The sequence below is a fragment of the Toxorhynchites rutilus genome, chromosome 3, assembly GCF_029784135.1.
Source record: "Toxorhynchites rutilus septentrionalis strain SRP chromosome 3, ASM2978413v1, whole genome shotgun sequence".
In the NCBI taxonomy this organism is placed as follows: Eukaryota; Metazoa; Arthropoda; class Insecta; order Diptera; family Culicidae; genus Toxorhynchites; species Toxorhynchites rutilus.
The window spans coordinates 241,901,119-241,918,208 of NC_073746.1; the positions used below are offsets into that span (position 1 = coordinate 241,901,119).

General features: G+C 39.0%; 1 protein-coding gene across 1 annotated transcript; it reads right to left on the minus strand.

Annotated features, from left to right (window-relative positions):
* Window positions 1–1,245: 1,245 nt before the first annotated feature.
* On the minus strand, window positions 1,246–15,097 carry LOC129777372 (centrosomal protein of 152 kDa). The gene is made up of 5 exons (XM_055783613.1): window positions 14,522–15,097; window positions 13,668–14,465; window positions 12,661–13,609; window positions 1,887–2,783; window positions 1,246–1,745 (listed from the first exon to the last, which is right to left on the minus strand). The coding sequence occupies exons 1-5, from the start codon at window positions 14,806–14,808 to the stop codon at window positions 1,548–1,550; spliced, it is 3,129 nt and encodes a 1,042-aa protein (XP_055639588.1). The 5' UTR covers window positions 14,809–15,097; the 3' UTR covers window positions 1,246–1,547.
* Window positions 15,098–17,090: the final 1,993 nt, after the last annotated feature.

Below are 17,090 nucleotides of genomic sequence, written 5' to 3' on the forward strand. Positions count from 1 at the left end.
GATTTATTCCGGGAACCCTACTCTACTCTATTACTCTACTCCAGCGCTACCACCTCCGCCCTCTTGCCTTGAGAAAGGCACTCGATCCCTCGCCGTCCAGCTCGTCCAGCAACGATGTTGTCCAGTCGGTGTCCACACAAAGAATGTGGTGGTAACGTGAATGTTTGAAGCTATTGATAACAATCCATTTTGGTCGGGACGAAGTGTGTCGGATCAGCTAGTTTGTTATAAACCATAATTTTATTGATCATGTTAAAAAAATATTTCGACGCCCTGTCGGGCGGTCTTCCAACATTTGACCAGAACTTTCACCATAGCTGTCGAAAACATACGGAACCTCTATCTTCAAGTAGTTTATCTCCTCCAGTAACTTCTTCTCGTAATGGGCGGAGGCGAAGCCTGGCCAAAACAACACGTCCTTGTCCGGATGATATTTTTGGATGAAAGAGGTAACTTTTGGCAACCAGTTGGTGCTGTAAATCTTCTCGTATACCGCAAGTCCTGAATGAAAAAAAGAGCGGCTTTGATGTCCCCTTTTTGATGATGGTTAGCCACCGAAGCCCGTCTTTAGAAACATGGGGAGATGTACTTCACGTCGGAACTTACCTCTTTGATGGGGACGTAAGTAGGTGGTTCCCTGCCAAATCCAGCGTTAAGTACGTCTCGTCCATGACGACCGCGACGTTCTGCTACACCGGAAAAATTCGTTTAGCATCACCACTGGCGTTGACTTACGTTTCCGCATGATGATGTCCATCTCGGCTAGATATTCTTCACTGTCTGGACCGTTGCTCTGACATTTTTGCCCGAAGGCTCAAACGATGTAGCCATCTTTCCCTCCTTTTTTGCTTTAGCTTCAGCTGCACTTGAAAATCGTGTAGCACCATCGAATGAATGGAACCAGGCTTCTGTTCAATGCTCGCATTCTTCTTCAGAATTGTAAGGATATTACAAATTCCGGCGTATCCGGCGAACTCGAAGTACTTGACAACATCCACTTTTATCGCAACGGAATGAAGCTTCCAGTACGCACAAACAATGGAGCACAGTTACTCCACTGTTTTCGCCATAACATACACAGTTCAATTGATAGCGCTGCAAAGGTGATGTTAAGGTTAACGCATGAAAAATTGGTAAAATTTGTCCATTTTTTTAATGCAAGCTTTAATGATGCCGCACTCTGAAAATACGAATGAATTTCTCAATACAAGAAAAAACAAGACAAAAAACATTTTGATAACGCTAACATTTATCGTGTGGTTGTATACAACATCTAAAGCTATTCAGTTGATAATACCTATGAATAGTACAGCAGTTGATAAAATATTTTTCATGACCTTTGAGAAGTGCTAGTCTACACTCTTACACTGGGTTTTTCTCAGCGTATTAAACTATGTTATAACGGAACAGAACGGTCTTACAGGGATATGGCAGACGTAGAAGGCAGTTTTTGCTATCATTTCCAATCATTTTAGGATATGTTATATACTACTTAACACATTAGGCGTTCGACCCGCGAGAGGCACAATACTTTGATTTGGTTTCACCTAGGCAGTGCCCTTCAATACGCTCAGTTTGGACTGGTATTCGGATTCCAGCTTGGAGATCTGCTCTTTCATGCTGCGGTCTTTGCTTTCCAGCGCTTCCTTCATGCGATTTTGTACTTTTAGAAGAGCTGCGTTGTAGCCCTCCTTGATGCGGTCGTACTCTTTGAGCATGTGTTGCTCTTTATCTTCGGCGTATTTCTGCAGCAAAGAAAGGGTATTCGTTTCAAAATAAGTATTTGATATTGTTTTTCATGATATTATTTCCTGTCGATGAACTATTTGTAACATCATACAAATATCAATTATATGAAATAGAAACAAGTCCCGAAAAAATCCTACCTTATAGTTGAGGGCCGTCTTTTTCACCGAGTTGTACTTCTCGGTAACCATCTCCAGACTTTTGTTGTACTCCTGTTCGATCTCTTTGAACTTGTCAATCACTTCAATCTCTCGCTCGTGGAACATTTTCCTCTCTTCGGTGATTTGTTTGACAAGCTTGTCCATCGATTCCCGTTCGGATTGGATGAGTTCTTGTTTTTCTTGCAGTTCACCCTCGAGAAATTGCACCTTGCGTTGGGAATTATCCAGCTCGCTTTTGTACTTCTTCATCACCTCCGCTTGCTTCTCGAAGAGGGCTCGGGCATCGGTGTCTTTTTTTGCCAGAATCTCGCTTATCTTTTCGCGCTCGGTTACGATGGCGTACTTCAGTACCTCTACCTCATGGTTGCGTACATGCAGTTCGTTACTTTTGTCGTGCAACTCATTCTTCAGCGCGCTGATGTTTTCTTCGAATTTCGAAAATTGCGCCCTAAACTTTTCTTCTATCACTTTAATCTCGGCAGCGAATGCTCGAGCCATTTCTTCACGTATACTGTGCTCCTGTGCTCGAGCTGCTTTTCTGCTCTCGATCTCGCCCATTTCTTGCAGCTCCGGAGAGGTATTAACGCTTTGGTCTCGTGAGTGATGCGGTGGTGGAGAAGTAGCGCTATCTCTTGTCGAGCTATTTCCGCTGCTGCTGTTGCTGGCGTTGTCGTTTCTATGACGCATAAACTCTTCAAATTGGGCCGCTTTCTCCTTCAACTGGTCGATCAGTTGATCTCGTTCGGCCTTCAAATCAAGCTTTCCGTGCAACTCGTGTATCGTTGCGCGAGATTCATTTAAAGCTATTTTCAGATCGTTGATTTCGCGAAGATGAGTTGCGCAAGAGTTTTGCAGTTGAAGGTTCTGGATCTCTAGCTGAAGATGAAAACAAAAAAAAATCGTATAATGGGTGTGGATGGCAACGTGAACAGGAAAAGCACAATTTTTAGACTTCCCCATCTCCCACCGTGGATAATTGCTACACCCTTCCCCCTGTTAACCACGTGGACATTTTTCCATATTTTTTCATTATAAAATCAAGGAAATAATTGTTTTGCGCCTATATTCCATTTCAGATTTTATTTTTTTTGTATCTATATACAGCAATTCCATGCCAAACCGATATAGTGGTTCTCAGATTTTCGTGGAAATTGATAATTTGATAATTTTATAGCATACTTGATAACTGTCTAAGTTCGTTGGTTTGAGTTCACTATGGGTAAACAATAAACAGCCCATTAATGATGTAACTACTTTTTTGCATCAGAAATCGTGTACTCATTTAAATGTACATTAAAAAAAATTGTGTAATCGGGTAACAAGATTTATGTCAGGGGGAGTAGAAGTGTGGATTGAAGTCAGGTTGAAAAAAGAGGCAGATTTGTATTCATTAGTCACGTCAATTAGAATGACCGTTTACTAGATAGTGCATCAGTCATCCTCGCTCTCAACGCTCGTCAATTCATTTTCTCATCAATTCAAATCTTGTTGATGACGAATACCGAAGTAGTCCTGGTCGAAGTGGAGCTACTGAGAAGAGAATCTATTTTCATTTTTCATCTTCGAAAATTTCGGGCGCCTGCCTGTTGGCATCGACGCTAAGACGCAACGAGTTCTTTCTTCTCACCAATTTAGCGAAAAAAGGTATTTTAGTTTGTTAGTTTCAAATGTTTTGTATCTGAATATGACTTATTTGAAGTGATTAAAATAAACTTTCAGAAAAAGAGGATCTATAACGTACCCATTAAGAACCAAGCTGTAAAAATTATTCTTAACCCTCCTGTACTCGTGTGCAAAATCATAACACGTATACTCGCGCACGGTGTCACAGACCGAAAATTGAACTTCACTGTAATGTTGCCATTGTGTATTTTTCAGGCTATATTGGCATTTATTTGAAGGAGAGGGTATGATTGAATGAAAAAACTCAAAAAAATATGTTTTCTTCATCTTTATTATGTTTCAATAGTCATCTAATTCTGCCTCCTCAAAACAGAGTAATTTTTGATACTCCAACCCAAATAACGAAATTCGGATTTTTCACTGTTATAAATTAAAAGTAAGCAACTGAATATAATTCATGGAAAAAAAACATAAAAACGTATTATTCGATTGTGGGTTCATTGGAGTAAGAATCAGAACATACCATAACTGCATGTTCGAAACAAACATATTTTTTACATTTCATGTAGTTGTTGCGTATTTTTCGGGTCTTTTATCAAAGAGAAGAATGTATAACGATCTTCTAGATAATTACCAGATAATAAAGGTTCTGGAATATAAAGTTTGCCTATTTCTAATATTCTTTGTCTCTGTACTATTGGTAAACTAAGAATTAATGCCTTTTTTAGATGGGGCATGAAAAGATGATATAAAAAAAGATTTCTAAGAACATTCTTTTCTTTTTCTTGTTTTCTTGTCGATATTGTCCATTATAAAAAAAATATCCCCGAAACTGTAACTATTAAAAATTAGCATAAGCTACCGATTAGTTTATAGTTTACTGTTCACAATTATTCCACAAGTGAAATTCTTTCACAAGTGTGTGTATGTATGACCATTATATTTAGCGAATAACTATACGAAAGTCAAACATTTATATTTTGCTTTTGAACGTATGAATCTTACGACGAATATATCGACGAATAGGCAATATATGGATCCGTTCAATCCAGTTACAAAAGGGACTGAAATCAAATAAGAATAGTCCGGTAATGATTTTATGCATTATATGCAATAAATATTTCACGCCACTAACATTAATTTATACATTTCATTCAACAACAATTCTAGAATATGAAAAAAGGCACTTGTCCAAAAAAGTTACTCCTATACTCGCGTCGGTGTGTCAGACCGAAAGTGTTAAAAAAGTGGCACACGTCCCCTTTGTACCAACACATGCGCTACGCTAAACGATGACGAACGACGAATAACGAAGATAGAGAGAATCGCAAAGTCGTAGTGTTAATATTTTCTGAGAAATGAACTAATTATTGATTTCTCGGTCTGACAGACCAATGCGCGAGTATAGGAGTGTTAAACAAAAACCATTGGTGTAATTTTGATTATTGGTGTTACAGAAACCCTAAATTTAATATAAAAAAAAATTCCGTTCTTCCGTTTCCCGAAAAATGGCAAAAAATTCGAGGGGTTGTATCCGAGACACGACCGCTTAGAACGTAGGACTACGCAATCTTTTTTTTTAATTTGTTGGTTTATCATTTCGGATATTATTTGATAATACGTCGGAATTACATAAATAACTCTTTAGTAAAAAGTTCCGGGACCCTGGCTCGCGTGGTTTTGTAGAATCATTTCGAGAAGAAACGATTCTGAGAATTTTCCTCAGAGGAGATGCAATACTTATACGCTAGCGACATCTCACTTACTATGCAAGTTTCTTACCCTTCGTTGTTTCTTTTCTAGCGACAAAAGTTGCCCGTTATTGACAGCTCTGTTCGGGAAAGCACACAAATGGACAGAACAAATATATGGGGAAATGGGAATGGCAATTTTCATCAATTTAAACCATATACAGACTATGGGATTGTAATGTATAGCATATCAAACAAATCTTAGAAAAAATCCGATTCGATTGATTGCAAATCGTTAAATTCCGTTCGCAGCAAAAATAGTTATTAACGTTAACTTTATTTCATAAAAACGTTTTCTGATTTGGCACCCTTAATGTAAGACGTAGTCCTACGTCAAAAATCGAAAAACCACCAAACAAAAACATTGATCAAAACTTAAATTTTTGTTCCTGTAGGGGGTTTAAACCAATGGTTTTTTCCTACACCACATTGTGTGATCTTTTATCAAAGTACTAGCTGACCCTGCAAACTTCGTCCCGCCCTAAAACTTATTTTTCGTAATCACATTCACGTTTTCTTACTAAGCGCACGTTCATGGGTCCAATCGCAGAACTGTTCATTGATTGATCTTCTAATCTACCCTTCAAATAACCTTTTACTATAAAATTCCTAGCACTTCTACCAAAACTCGTCATTATAATATCAGATTATTTTAAGACACAATTCTCGTTCAAGATTTTTCAACCACTTGCAAATAACATGTTTCTCCGTTACATGGAATAAATGTTTGATACAGAAAATATGATAATAAAGACAGCCCTAAATCGTACAAATCCTTTCTCGAGTTTTGCTCTAATCAACACATTCGGCGATTCATTTTTATTTATAGAGATATAAGAAGATCTAGGAGTGAGTTTTATCGCATTGTAATCCATTTTGACTTTCGAACTAAGATCGATTTCGTTTGCGCAAGCATCAAATGATCTAATAACGCTTGTCACTATGTAATTGTAGAACATATGTGAATTGAATTTTCCCATTTTCCCCTTTTCCTATTTCCCAAAAATTTCAATTGTCATGTTTGGCCGAATATGTGTATCATTTTTACGGGACCCCTCTCGATTCCAGAAGAGGAAGGGGTGTCATACCATCATAGAAACATTTTTCGTACCCAAAAACCCTCAAAACCCAAATTTCGCTCGATTTGCTTGAATAGTTTTCGAATTATGTTGAAATTTGTGTTTCATTTGTATGATAGCCTCTCCTTAGAGAGAGGGGAGGAGTGTCGAACCACCAAAGAAACGTTTATCGATCCCAAAAATCTTTATATGTCAAGTTTGATTCCAATTGCTTGATTAGTTCTCGAGTTATTCAACCCCCACCCCTTTTTTTGAGAGGGGGAGGAGTGTCAAACCACCATAGAAACATTTATTGCCCCCTAAAACCTCCACCTGCCAAACTTGGCTCGTTTTATTTGATTAATTCTCGAGCTACGCAGAAATTTGTGTTTCATTTGTATCCATTTGTATTTGTTTGTCAGTCCTCCCTTAGAGAGGGAGTAGAGAGTCTAACTACCCTAGAAACATTTATTGGACCCTAAAAACTCCACATGCCGAATTTGGTTTCATTTGCTTGATTAATTCTCCTGTAATGCATAAATTGGTGTTTCATTTGTATGGCAGCCTCCCCTGAAAGAGGAGGGAGGAGTATCTAACCACCGTAAAAACATTTATTGAACCCTAAAATCTCCACATGCCAAACCTGGTTTCATGTGCTTGATTAATTCTCGAGTAATGCAGAAATTTGTGTTTTATTTGTATGACGGCCCCCCCTTAGAGAGGGGTGGTGGAGAGTCTAACCACCATAGAATCATTAATTGCACCCTAAAACCGCAATATACCCAATTTGGTTTTATTTGCATGATTACCTTCCCCGGCCCCAAAAACCCCTACATACCAATTTTCATGTTGATCGGTTGAGTAGTTTTCGAGTCCATACGAATCAGACAGACAGAAACCCATTTTTATGTATATAGAAGTTAGAAGATTACTGTAGAAAAGATTATATGTTTTAGAATTTTATAAGGTTTTGTTTTTATTAGGTTTTGTGAGGTTATGCAAAAAGTCATGGAAAATTATCAAAGTTGCTGCTCAACTTTTCGAACGCTTGGCATAAAACGGGTTAATGTTTTGTTTATGTTCCTTACTCTGCGCAAGATGAAACAGATACGGCCCAGGGAAAGCAACGTATGCGCTATTTCCGTCAGCAGCTTGTCTTGGCCATGTAGATGACAAGAAAAAGTATTTCAAAACGTCGAGCAGCAAAATATCAAGAAATCCCGGAAAGTACTCTCCGTGCACAACTGAAACTGAATGATAACGTGAAACGCCATGGAAAGCACTCAGTTTTGAGGAAGGAACAGGAAGAAAGCATTGTTTAGTGGGTGACAGTGGCCGATTGATACGAAACGTTTGAAGACGTCCGTTGCATATTTCAAGGGAGATGTTACAGGATACAAGTGGCTAAGCTTTGGTTGGTATGGGAGAATTTCTCTATGTGGCTCACCTAAAGCGGTTCGAAGAAAACTTTCTGAATGGGACTTGACCCGATCCTGTCAACTATACAAATCTGTTATATACACAACAGAGAAACCGTGAAGCATCACCAAATCAGGACGAATCCGAAGCGTTCTATGGATTTACCGAATCAAATATAAATGGTAGGAAGTTTGTACCAGTAGAAAGTATGGAAGGATCACTTATATTCATTTTATTACCTATTTCAGATCAACGTTATCGTATTGATTCGGCGTTCCGTAATCAACAGTATCAAGAGAAATCGAGCCCACTGAAACACGATATAAAAAAAGTCACAGCAGGGTCGTGATAGTTGACGTAGGATTCCGTTAGGCTATCTGTTGATTTTGCTTATGTTTGAAGAATTACATCGTAAAACTCTTTGATAATGATTTGGTGGCCCTGAAAAGAGCCGTTTTGTTTGGTTGTTGGGTATGGTTTGTTCACTCCACCAGTGTTTACCGAGTGATGATGACACAAGGATGGTAAACAGTCGTTGGATGGTGCGTATCAGATAAAAGATACCAAAGTGGAACGAGATATGATTGAAACTGCCCTTTGTGATCCTAGACGAGATGGCTCCTGTGTTATGTATGGATGAAATAAATAAAAAAAACTCACCACTGTAATATAAGATAATACCGAACACAATTATCAATTTTGCTTTGATATAGAGAAAACGTATTTGAAATGGAAAAGGTAATTTTCTTCTATATTTTTTTACTTTCTGGGTGTTTATTCAACCCAATGCGAATTTTGTACAACAACAATTAATACTAAATGTAGAGCATATGGAAAATCATTTTTTCTAATATATCTTCACTTTTCCAATTTTTCTGCCGTATTAACTTTCCTTGGGTGAAAATAAACACAACAAGATTAAACCTAACGACCCGTTCGCGAGCGCGAACAAACCTTGGTTTTTATTTATTAAAATTGAAATAAATCGTTTCATATATCAAGTCATTTTCAACACAGCTGCTACCATACATCATACTCACACTTGTGCTAAATTTTTCACAATGAACGATCGATCATTTATATGAAATTTCACGAAGCAACCAACATTCAAGTTCCAAATTAAAATTTTATTTGCTAGAATTTATCGTATCACTCACCTCGCTTGCAATATAAAAATACCCCCGACATGCATATATTTGCAATGCCGATTTCCTCAGGCAGTTTGGTTTAGATGTCTCTGTTAGGGAATACATTTCGGTAGAAACAAAAGCTCCCCCTATTTTCATGTATTTGCAATGTCGATTTCCTCTAGAGATGGGCAAACCGTTCATGAACAGATCAAAAGAACGAGTTCACCCAAAAGAGTGAACGAACTGCCGTTCTTTTTTGCTGGGCAACAGTTCATATGAACTGTATACCCAGTTCAGAACGAACTGTGTACGGTGAATGAACTGATAATACAATTCAGAGCGAACTGACCGCCGACTGAACTGTGTATACAGAACTGTGCATGCAGTTCAGAACGAACTGTGTACGGTAAGCGGTGCGTAAAAGGAAAGAAAACGAACGAGTGATAGATGAATGGTGCTGCAAGGTAAATAGTTCTCAAATTAACGAATGGAAATAAACAATAGCCCCATGAAACATCAAAAATAATATGTCAGTATTGTCGCTTCATAAAAAACGCTTGTTGCGTTTTTTATGTTGCGTTTAGGATACGATGGTTTTAAATTGGATTGTTAAATTATTTATCAAATTTCATATTTTGGAGTTCAGGGTAATTATTTCAGTAAGTTGTTATGCCAATCTACCTCACTTATAAAATATAGTTGAAAGCTGAAAGTTGATTTAAACAGTCTTGTTAAACAGTAAAATTCGCGTCGCTAATATGAAACATGTTTTATATTATATCATATTGTGCTCGATAATTTTGAGATGGACGTTCGCGGTTTGGGTACAGTTTTGCTATAGCATTTATTGCAATACATCGTAAGCAAAGCAGCACAATGCTAGCTTATGCTGAAAATAATGAATAACGACTCAAACAAAATTAAAATTTCAAAATCAAAGTTTGATTTTCTATTGTGCTAAGTTATTTCTAACAAATATCGGACATATCCCGCCACTGTACAAAAGAGTGAGTGAACTGCTCAAAAGAACTAGTTCACTTAAGTGAACGGTTGGTCACTGAACGGTTCATTAAAGTGAACCGTTTTGCCCACCTCTAATTTCCTCCAGGCAGCTTGGTCTTGATGTCTCTGTTAGGGAATACATTTCGGTAGTAACAAAAGTTCCCCCTACTTTCATGTATTTGCAATGCCGATTTCCCCCAGGCAACTTGGTTTTGATGTCTCTGTTAGGGACCCACCGCATGTGTCGTCAATTTCGACCAATCAGAAGTGGTTATTTCCGTTAGGATAGGAGTTGAGATTTTTCAATTGTTCGATAGTTAGTTTCATGATAAATATTTTTTACTTCAATATAAAAAATTGTTATGGAGTGCCGAAATCGATTGACGCGAAAATCTCATCAATCCATCATGAAATGACTGAGCGATAAGCGTTTGAAATTGGACAATTTTCACGATGTGCTAGATTTTCGATTTTCAATTTGTATCCCAATATGTTCCCGAAAGACGTAATCCTACGTTAAAAACTCGCTTCTTTCGGGAAACATGGAATCTGCAAATGGTCTACGAAGTGCTACTTACGGCAAGCATTCTAAAGGACTTTTCCAAAATACTCCTTGCCAATGTAAAAACCAAGCGGAGCTAAAACTCGTCCACAGGCACCCGTTATGACCACTAGTGAAGAGTACAAGAAGTATTACAGTGATTTGAAAAACAGAATCAAAAACAACGATCGCAGAAGAAGATTGACCGCGAGAAAAGATAACTGATGAATGAAAAGCTTAAGGCCCAATCCCACAGAAAGAGCAAAAAAAAATTAGTGGGTTATATCTATGATATAACCGCAAGGTTCACGTGGAACTACCTTAGCTTAGCAATCATTCGTTTGTATTGATTAAATTCTTGATTGAATGAAACAGTTTCCAAATTCAATTGAGTTCAATATATTTGCTCTGTGAGTGAAAAAAATGAACAAATGCCGTGTAAAGTCAATTCATTTATTGTGATTGATTGTTCTTCGTTACAAGTAAATTTAATGACGGACCTTTTACGTTTGGTATGATGACTAGAACAAAATATATGTACGGAAGAATTATCAAACGTTTGATGAACCAGCCTAAGGCTGAAAATCTTTCCAATAAAGACAACAACAAAATTATCAAACGATTATTTTATTTTACATTTCCCTCTGAAGTTTACATCCCAAAAGTGTACATACTTCTCGAATCTCGAATTTGCTTGAAACTGGGAAGTTCATTCGCTTCTAGTGGCTGCACGATTTTCCCAGGTTCCTAAGTTTAGAAGATCATGTTAGGACAGACATATTCCACTCTGCACAAAGGCAAGCGAGGACAAAAGTACTCGCAGTTTGCATTTATTTGCAGAGCCGATTTCCCCAGAAACCTCGGTTTTGAAGTCTGTGTTAGGGAAACACATTTCAATCGGAACAAAAATACCCCCGATTTGTATGAATTCGCAATGCCGATTTCCCCACGCTTCATGGATTTGAAGTCTGTGTTAGGGAAACACATTCCAGTCGGAACAAAAATACCCCCGACTTGCATGAATTTGAAATACCGATTTCTCCAGGCACCTTGGTTTAGAAATCTCTATTAGGGAACACATTTCGGTGGGAACAAAAGCTCCCCCTACTTTCGTGTGTTCTTTTTCTTCTTTTTGGCTTTAAGAGGGTTTAAACTTTTCAGTTCACTCGCCTCTAGGCTCTTTCGTGTGCTTGCAATGCCGATTTCGCTGCTTGGTTTTAAAGTCTGTGTTAGGAAACATGTTTCGATGAGAACAAAAGTCCCCCTACTTTCATGTATTTGCAATGCCGATTTCCCCAACGCTGCTTGGTTTTGATGGCTGTGTTAGGGAAACCGTAAATCGGGCCAATCAAAACGATGCAGTTAGGGCGTTTAGATAACGCCTAATATTTTACAGTTATTCAATTGTTTATCTAATGAAAAACAACATTTTGTTAGTTGCGATAGATGCGTAGAAATATTCCCTATCAAGTGATGCAAACATCTCTCCTATCCAGTACGAAATGTTCGAGCTAAACATTCGAAATCTTTCATTTTTTCCTGAATGTTCTGTGTTTAGGTTTTCATTTTACCCTCCATATATTCCGGTTAGACGTAGTCCCACGTCAAAACCGAATTACTGCTGGTAATTTGTGATTACCTATTACATGTGCAATAATTTAAATAATTTTAATAAATGATCTCCAATTTTCCATCAAATCTCACCCGCGAAATAAGAATTTCCCAGGAGGATCTTTTTGTGGGTCATAAATAAAACATACAATGCAAATATTTGTGATGTTATTTCAAATTTGCATTTTATAGGGGCGCAGAATTAGGAATGATACACACCTGTGTAGAGTTAGGAATAATAAAATTCAAGTGTGCCGAATTAGACACACATTATATGTTTCCAGAAACAAATTGTTTGAGTAGTTTTCTGAATAATTGTTCACGGTTTTCATTTTCAATGTTACTACTATTGATATAGTTTCAAAACCGCATTTACTGTTTTGTGATATGGTGGGTTTAAACTTTGAAAAGCCTCAACTGTGCAAAATATAGTTGAGTTACGGTAGGTGTGAATGGATTCTTTTTCAATATTTGTCTCACGTGTCCACGTGGACATTATTACTACTCCCTCCCACCTCACCGCGGAAAGGCGTAGACATTGTCGTAACCCCTATTCCTGCCTAAAGTTGTCCACGTGTGATGTGGACAGCTCCTCGCCGGATAACAAAATTTTCTTACCTTAGAAATTTCCGCTAAACTATTTATACATTTGGTACAACTGTTAGCGGATTGTTTTTGGTCTTTGATTTCCCGACTGCTTTCGTGCCGTTCACGAACTTCCCTAAGCAATTTCTCGTGTTCGACCTTCTCCTTCTCAAGCAGCTTTCCCAGCTCGGAAGATTTGAACTCCGCCAACTGCAAGGCCCGTTCCAGCGATGACAGTTTATCGTTCAAAATCGACACCTCTTTTACCACATCCTGAGATTTCAACGCTGCGAGTTCCCTGCCCACGGCATCCTTACTGCTGGACATTTCAATGTAGAGATTTTTCAATCTTTCACATTCGCCCTGCGAATCGTGGAGAAGAAATTTGTGCTTTTCCAGTTCCAATTTGACTGCGTCGAGTGCTTTTGAATCGGATTCTAATAATTTGTATCTTTCTTCCAACCGTTGCCTTTCGTTTTCGGATTTGCCCAGTTGATCCTCCAAATCCACCTTTTCCTGTTTAAGTGCAAAGATTTTGCTCTCCAGCACTTCCTGTTTGTCGAAACTGGATCGCCGCGATTGCTTGGATCCATTGTGATCCTTCTTGTAGCACTTGTCAAGTTCATTCTCGAGGATTTTCAGCTTGGAATTCAATCGAAACGCTTCTTCCTTGTATTGATTCATCTGAACCAGAGCGTGACTCTCGTCTTTTTTCAACTGCTCGAGCTCACGGTCCCGAGCCGCCAGATCTGTCTCCAGACGCTTGATGGTTTCACGCTTCTCCTTTTGACCACTCATGCAGATAAGCAGTTCCTGCTTCAGCTTGGCGATTCGATTCTCAGTGTTCTTCAAGTTGGAGTTTATCGGAGTGCTACCAATGAGATTCTTACGTGTGGCCGCGAAGGTATTCGAGTCGTTGTGATCTTCGTTCGAACTGAGTACACTGTCCATCATCTCGAGCTCGGCATTCGTTGTTTCCAATCTACGAAAAAAATGAAAATTAAATGCGAGTTCACGCAGGATAGAATTGATTCCGTTACCTATGGGTGAGGCTGTCGATCGTCCGCTGCATATCATGTGTCTGCTGTTCCAGCGCATTCACCTTGGTTTGCAGTCGTAAATTATCCTGACTGAAGGCGGTGATGTTCGTCGTTTTTGCCATGAGATTCCCACACTGCTGCTGAGATTCCTCGAGATTCATCTGCAATCGTTGGATTGTTTCGCTTTTTTCAACCAACAACGCGTCCCGCAATGATTTGAGCTCATTATAGCGGGCTTCGAACTGACGCACTTCTCGTGTTCTGTCGTCCAGCTCCGAGCGCAGATTGTCTATTTGCTGTTGCATCATTGTGATTTTCGCGCTATGCCTTTCTTCCGTTTGCTTCAGCAATTGATCGGTATGTCTGTCCGCCTTTTGGTGGACATTTTGTTCCACCATGCGATACTTGTGGAGGGTATCCTGGAGCATTGTCTTTTTATTCTCAAGTTCGGTTTCAAGTTTAAGATTATCTTCCTCGAGCGTTTGGATTTTCGTTTTCATCTTCGCCAGTGTGTCCTCTTGTTCGGATATTTTGGTTTTACTCTCAACCAGCAGAGCATGCGTTTGGGTACGAGTCATTTCTGCTCGATCTCGCTCTCCCTCAGCTAGCAGCAACCGCTTTTTGAATTCACCCGTTTGCTTTTCGTATTCTCTAGTCTTTTCATGCAAAAGTTTGGTCACATGTTCGAATTCCCGTGATTTTGACTCAAACATACTTTTCCAATGCACATTCTCTTGCATATGACGACCATCGCCAGTGATTTTGATTACATGCCTTGTGTTCATGTTATGGTTGACTCTGTAAAACAAACTAAATTATCATTTGGTTCGATCGTCAACAGATCAATATTTTACCTTTGACCGTCTGTGGTTCCATCATTCTGCGGGAGCGGTGGTGGTGGAGACTCCACCGGATTCTCGGAATAGTTGGACAAATAGTTGACGGAATTCAAGGTATCATTCTGATCGTCATCATCGACCAAATCATCAAACGCGTTATACATCTGTTTGGCCAGCTCTGCATTACGACGTTTTTGGTCCTGTATTGCCTCCTCTTCCTCGGCTTGCTGGAATGCACTTGTGTTATTAACGTGGATACTACCCGGGTCATTAAAAAGCGTTGCGCCAGGATTCTTCTCCATCCTTTGCTGGTGAAAATTTCTTCTGTGATGAAAACTGTTCCCGGCTTGGTTTTTCACACAACGTTCATGCACTGAACTCAAATAATAGCACTACACGACTGATGACTTCATTTTTGGACATTTCAAGATTTTTTCGTTCGTGCGTAGGAAATATCTATGTGTGAACGAAAGTGAAGAAAAACGGTGAAATAGTCCAGTACACGAACAAAAAAATATATGCCGCTTATACTTTTGTGTATTGCCGGTGACGAATTTGTAAACAAATATCACTTTGCGACCTTGACTGACGCCGAGATTTGACGGAATTTTTTTATCATGCGAAACGGGGCGACGTCTGGTGGCGGATACATGAAAGTGTTGTACTAGGTAGAAATAAGGTGTGAATACTGAGTCGATTGCTAGGCAAACATTTAGGGGATTTTCGTTTTTGTTGAAGGTGGCCGTACACTGTTTACCCGGAGGTCAAATATTTGATATTTTTTGACAGATAAGGTTTGATTTGATATTTGTACAATCACTATTTTGTTTGCCACTCTTCAATTTTAAACAGTAGTAAACAATATCAAACACCGAACATGGAAAAAAATCAACTGAAATATCCAAGGTAACCTAACCATGTACCGACAGGTTCGAAGAACAGACTGAAAAAATATTTTAGGCATCCAATAATTGAATATTTGCTTGTCGTGTTTTGTGTAGAATATATTTGATCAGTACACGTTGACCAAATTTTATCTGTCAAAAAGAGTCAAATATTTGGCTTCGGTCAAACAGTGTATGAGCACCCTGAGTTTCACATGTTAAAATTTTACAAATATTTTTATTGATGAATTCCTGTTATGATTCAATTTCGTTATATTTTTTTAATCATGCATAATTCTCCATAAAATTTGACGTTGTACAAAACAACACATGAGTGTTCAACATAATTCACTTTGGTTGCTTTATACATTAATTTGTTTATATAGTAATTTACATTTAATTCGACATGCCGAGAAACCACTCTGTATTGCATTAGAGGCGATTTTGACCAGTAATTGGATATTCACGAAGACAGTAGTACAGAACGGGAATGATAATGTGGGACGCTAACCACTCGGCCACCGGAGCAGCCGGTTTTATGATATACACTATTGTAAAATCCATCTTAACGACTTTATACAGGGTTTTCCATTTCGGGCTTCCGAAAGTATACAGCCCTGCGCTGACAACCGTTTGACATAGCTGTCAACCAAAGCGTCATATCGTTAGTTGAATGTCTGCCATTTTACAATATGGATCGTTTTAGCATCGCACAACGTGTTAATTTTGTTAAATTATACTATAAAAATGATGAAAAACAAATGTTTTTCGAGCATTACGGACGGATTTTGGTCGTCATGGACGGCCTACAGAGCACACAATCGCTAATGTAGTGCGTAAATTCGAACAAACTGGATCCGTAGCGGATATTGTGAAACCTGTCCATCATCGTAATGTGCGCTCGGCCGAAAATATTGCTGCTGTTGCTGCCAGTGTGGGGGATGACCCGAATGTTTCGATTCCACGGCGTGCTCAGCAATTGGGCTTGTAAAACACATCATTGTGGCGAATTTTGCATTTGGACTTGCACCTACATCCATATAAAGTCCAACTGGTACAAAAATTAGAGCGTGGTGACCATGGAATGTGTCGGGCATACGTCGATTGGGTGAACGAACAACAGCAGCAAAATGCTGAATTTTCGCATCAAATTTTCTTCAGCGATGAGGCACATTTTGTGAACACCCAAAATTTCCGTATATGGGGCTCAGAAAATCCACACGTGATTGTTGAGAGGCCATTGCATCCGCCAAAAGTCACTGTTTGGTGCGCATTATGGTCTGGTGGAGTCATCGGGCCGTATTTCTTTGAAAATGAGGACGGCGAGACGGTAACTGTGAATGGTGAGCGCTATGGCCGCATGTTAACCGATTTATTTTGCCACAAATTGAAGATATGGATACGGATGACATGTGTGTGCCACACAACACGACCGAACATGGCTATATTGTGAACGAAATTTGAGGGACGCATAATTTCGCGTTTTGGTGATGCCAATTGGCCGTCCAGATCATGCGATTTGAACCCGCTAGATTTTTTTTTGTGGGGTTATGCGAAAGACCGTTTCTATGCCAACTCTCCGCAAACTATTGAACATTTGAAAGACAACATTCGTGTGCCGAAAAGTCATCGAAAATTACCTGTTCCGGATCAAGGTGTGCGTGGAAGCCCTAGGTGGACATTTGAATGATGTTGTATTT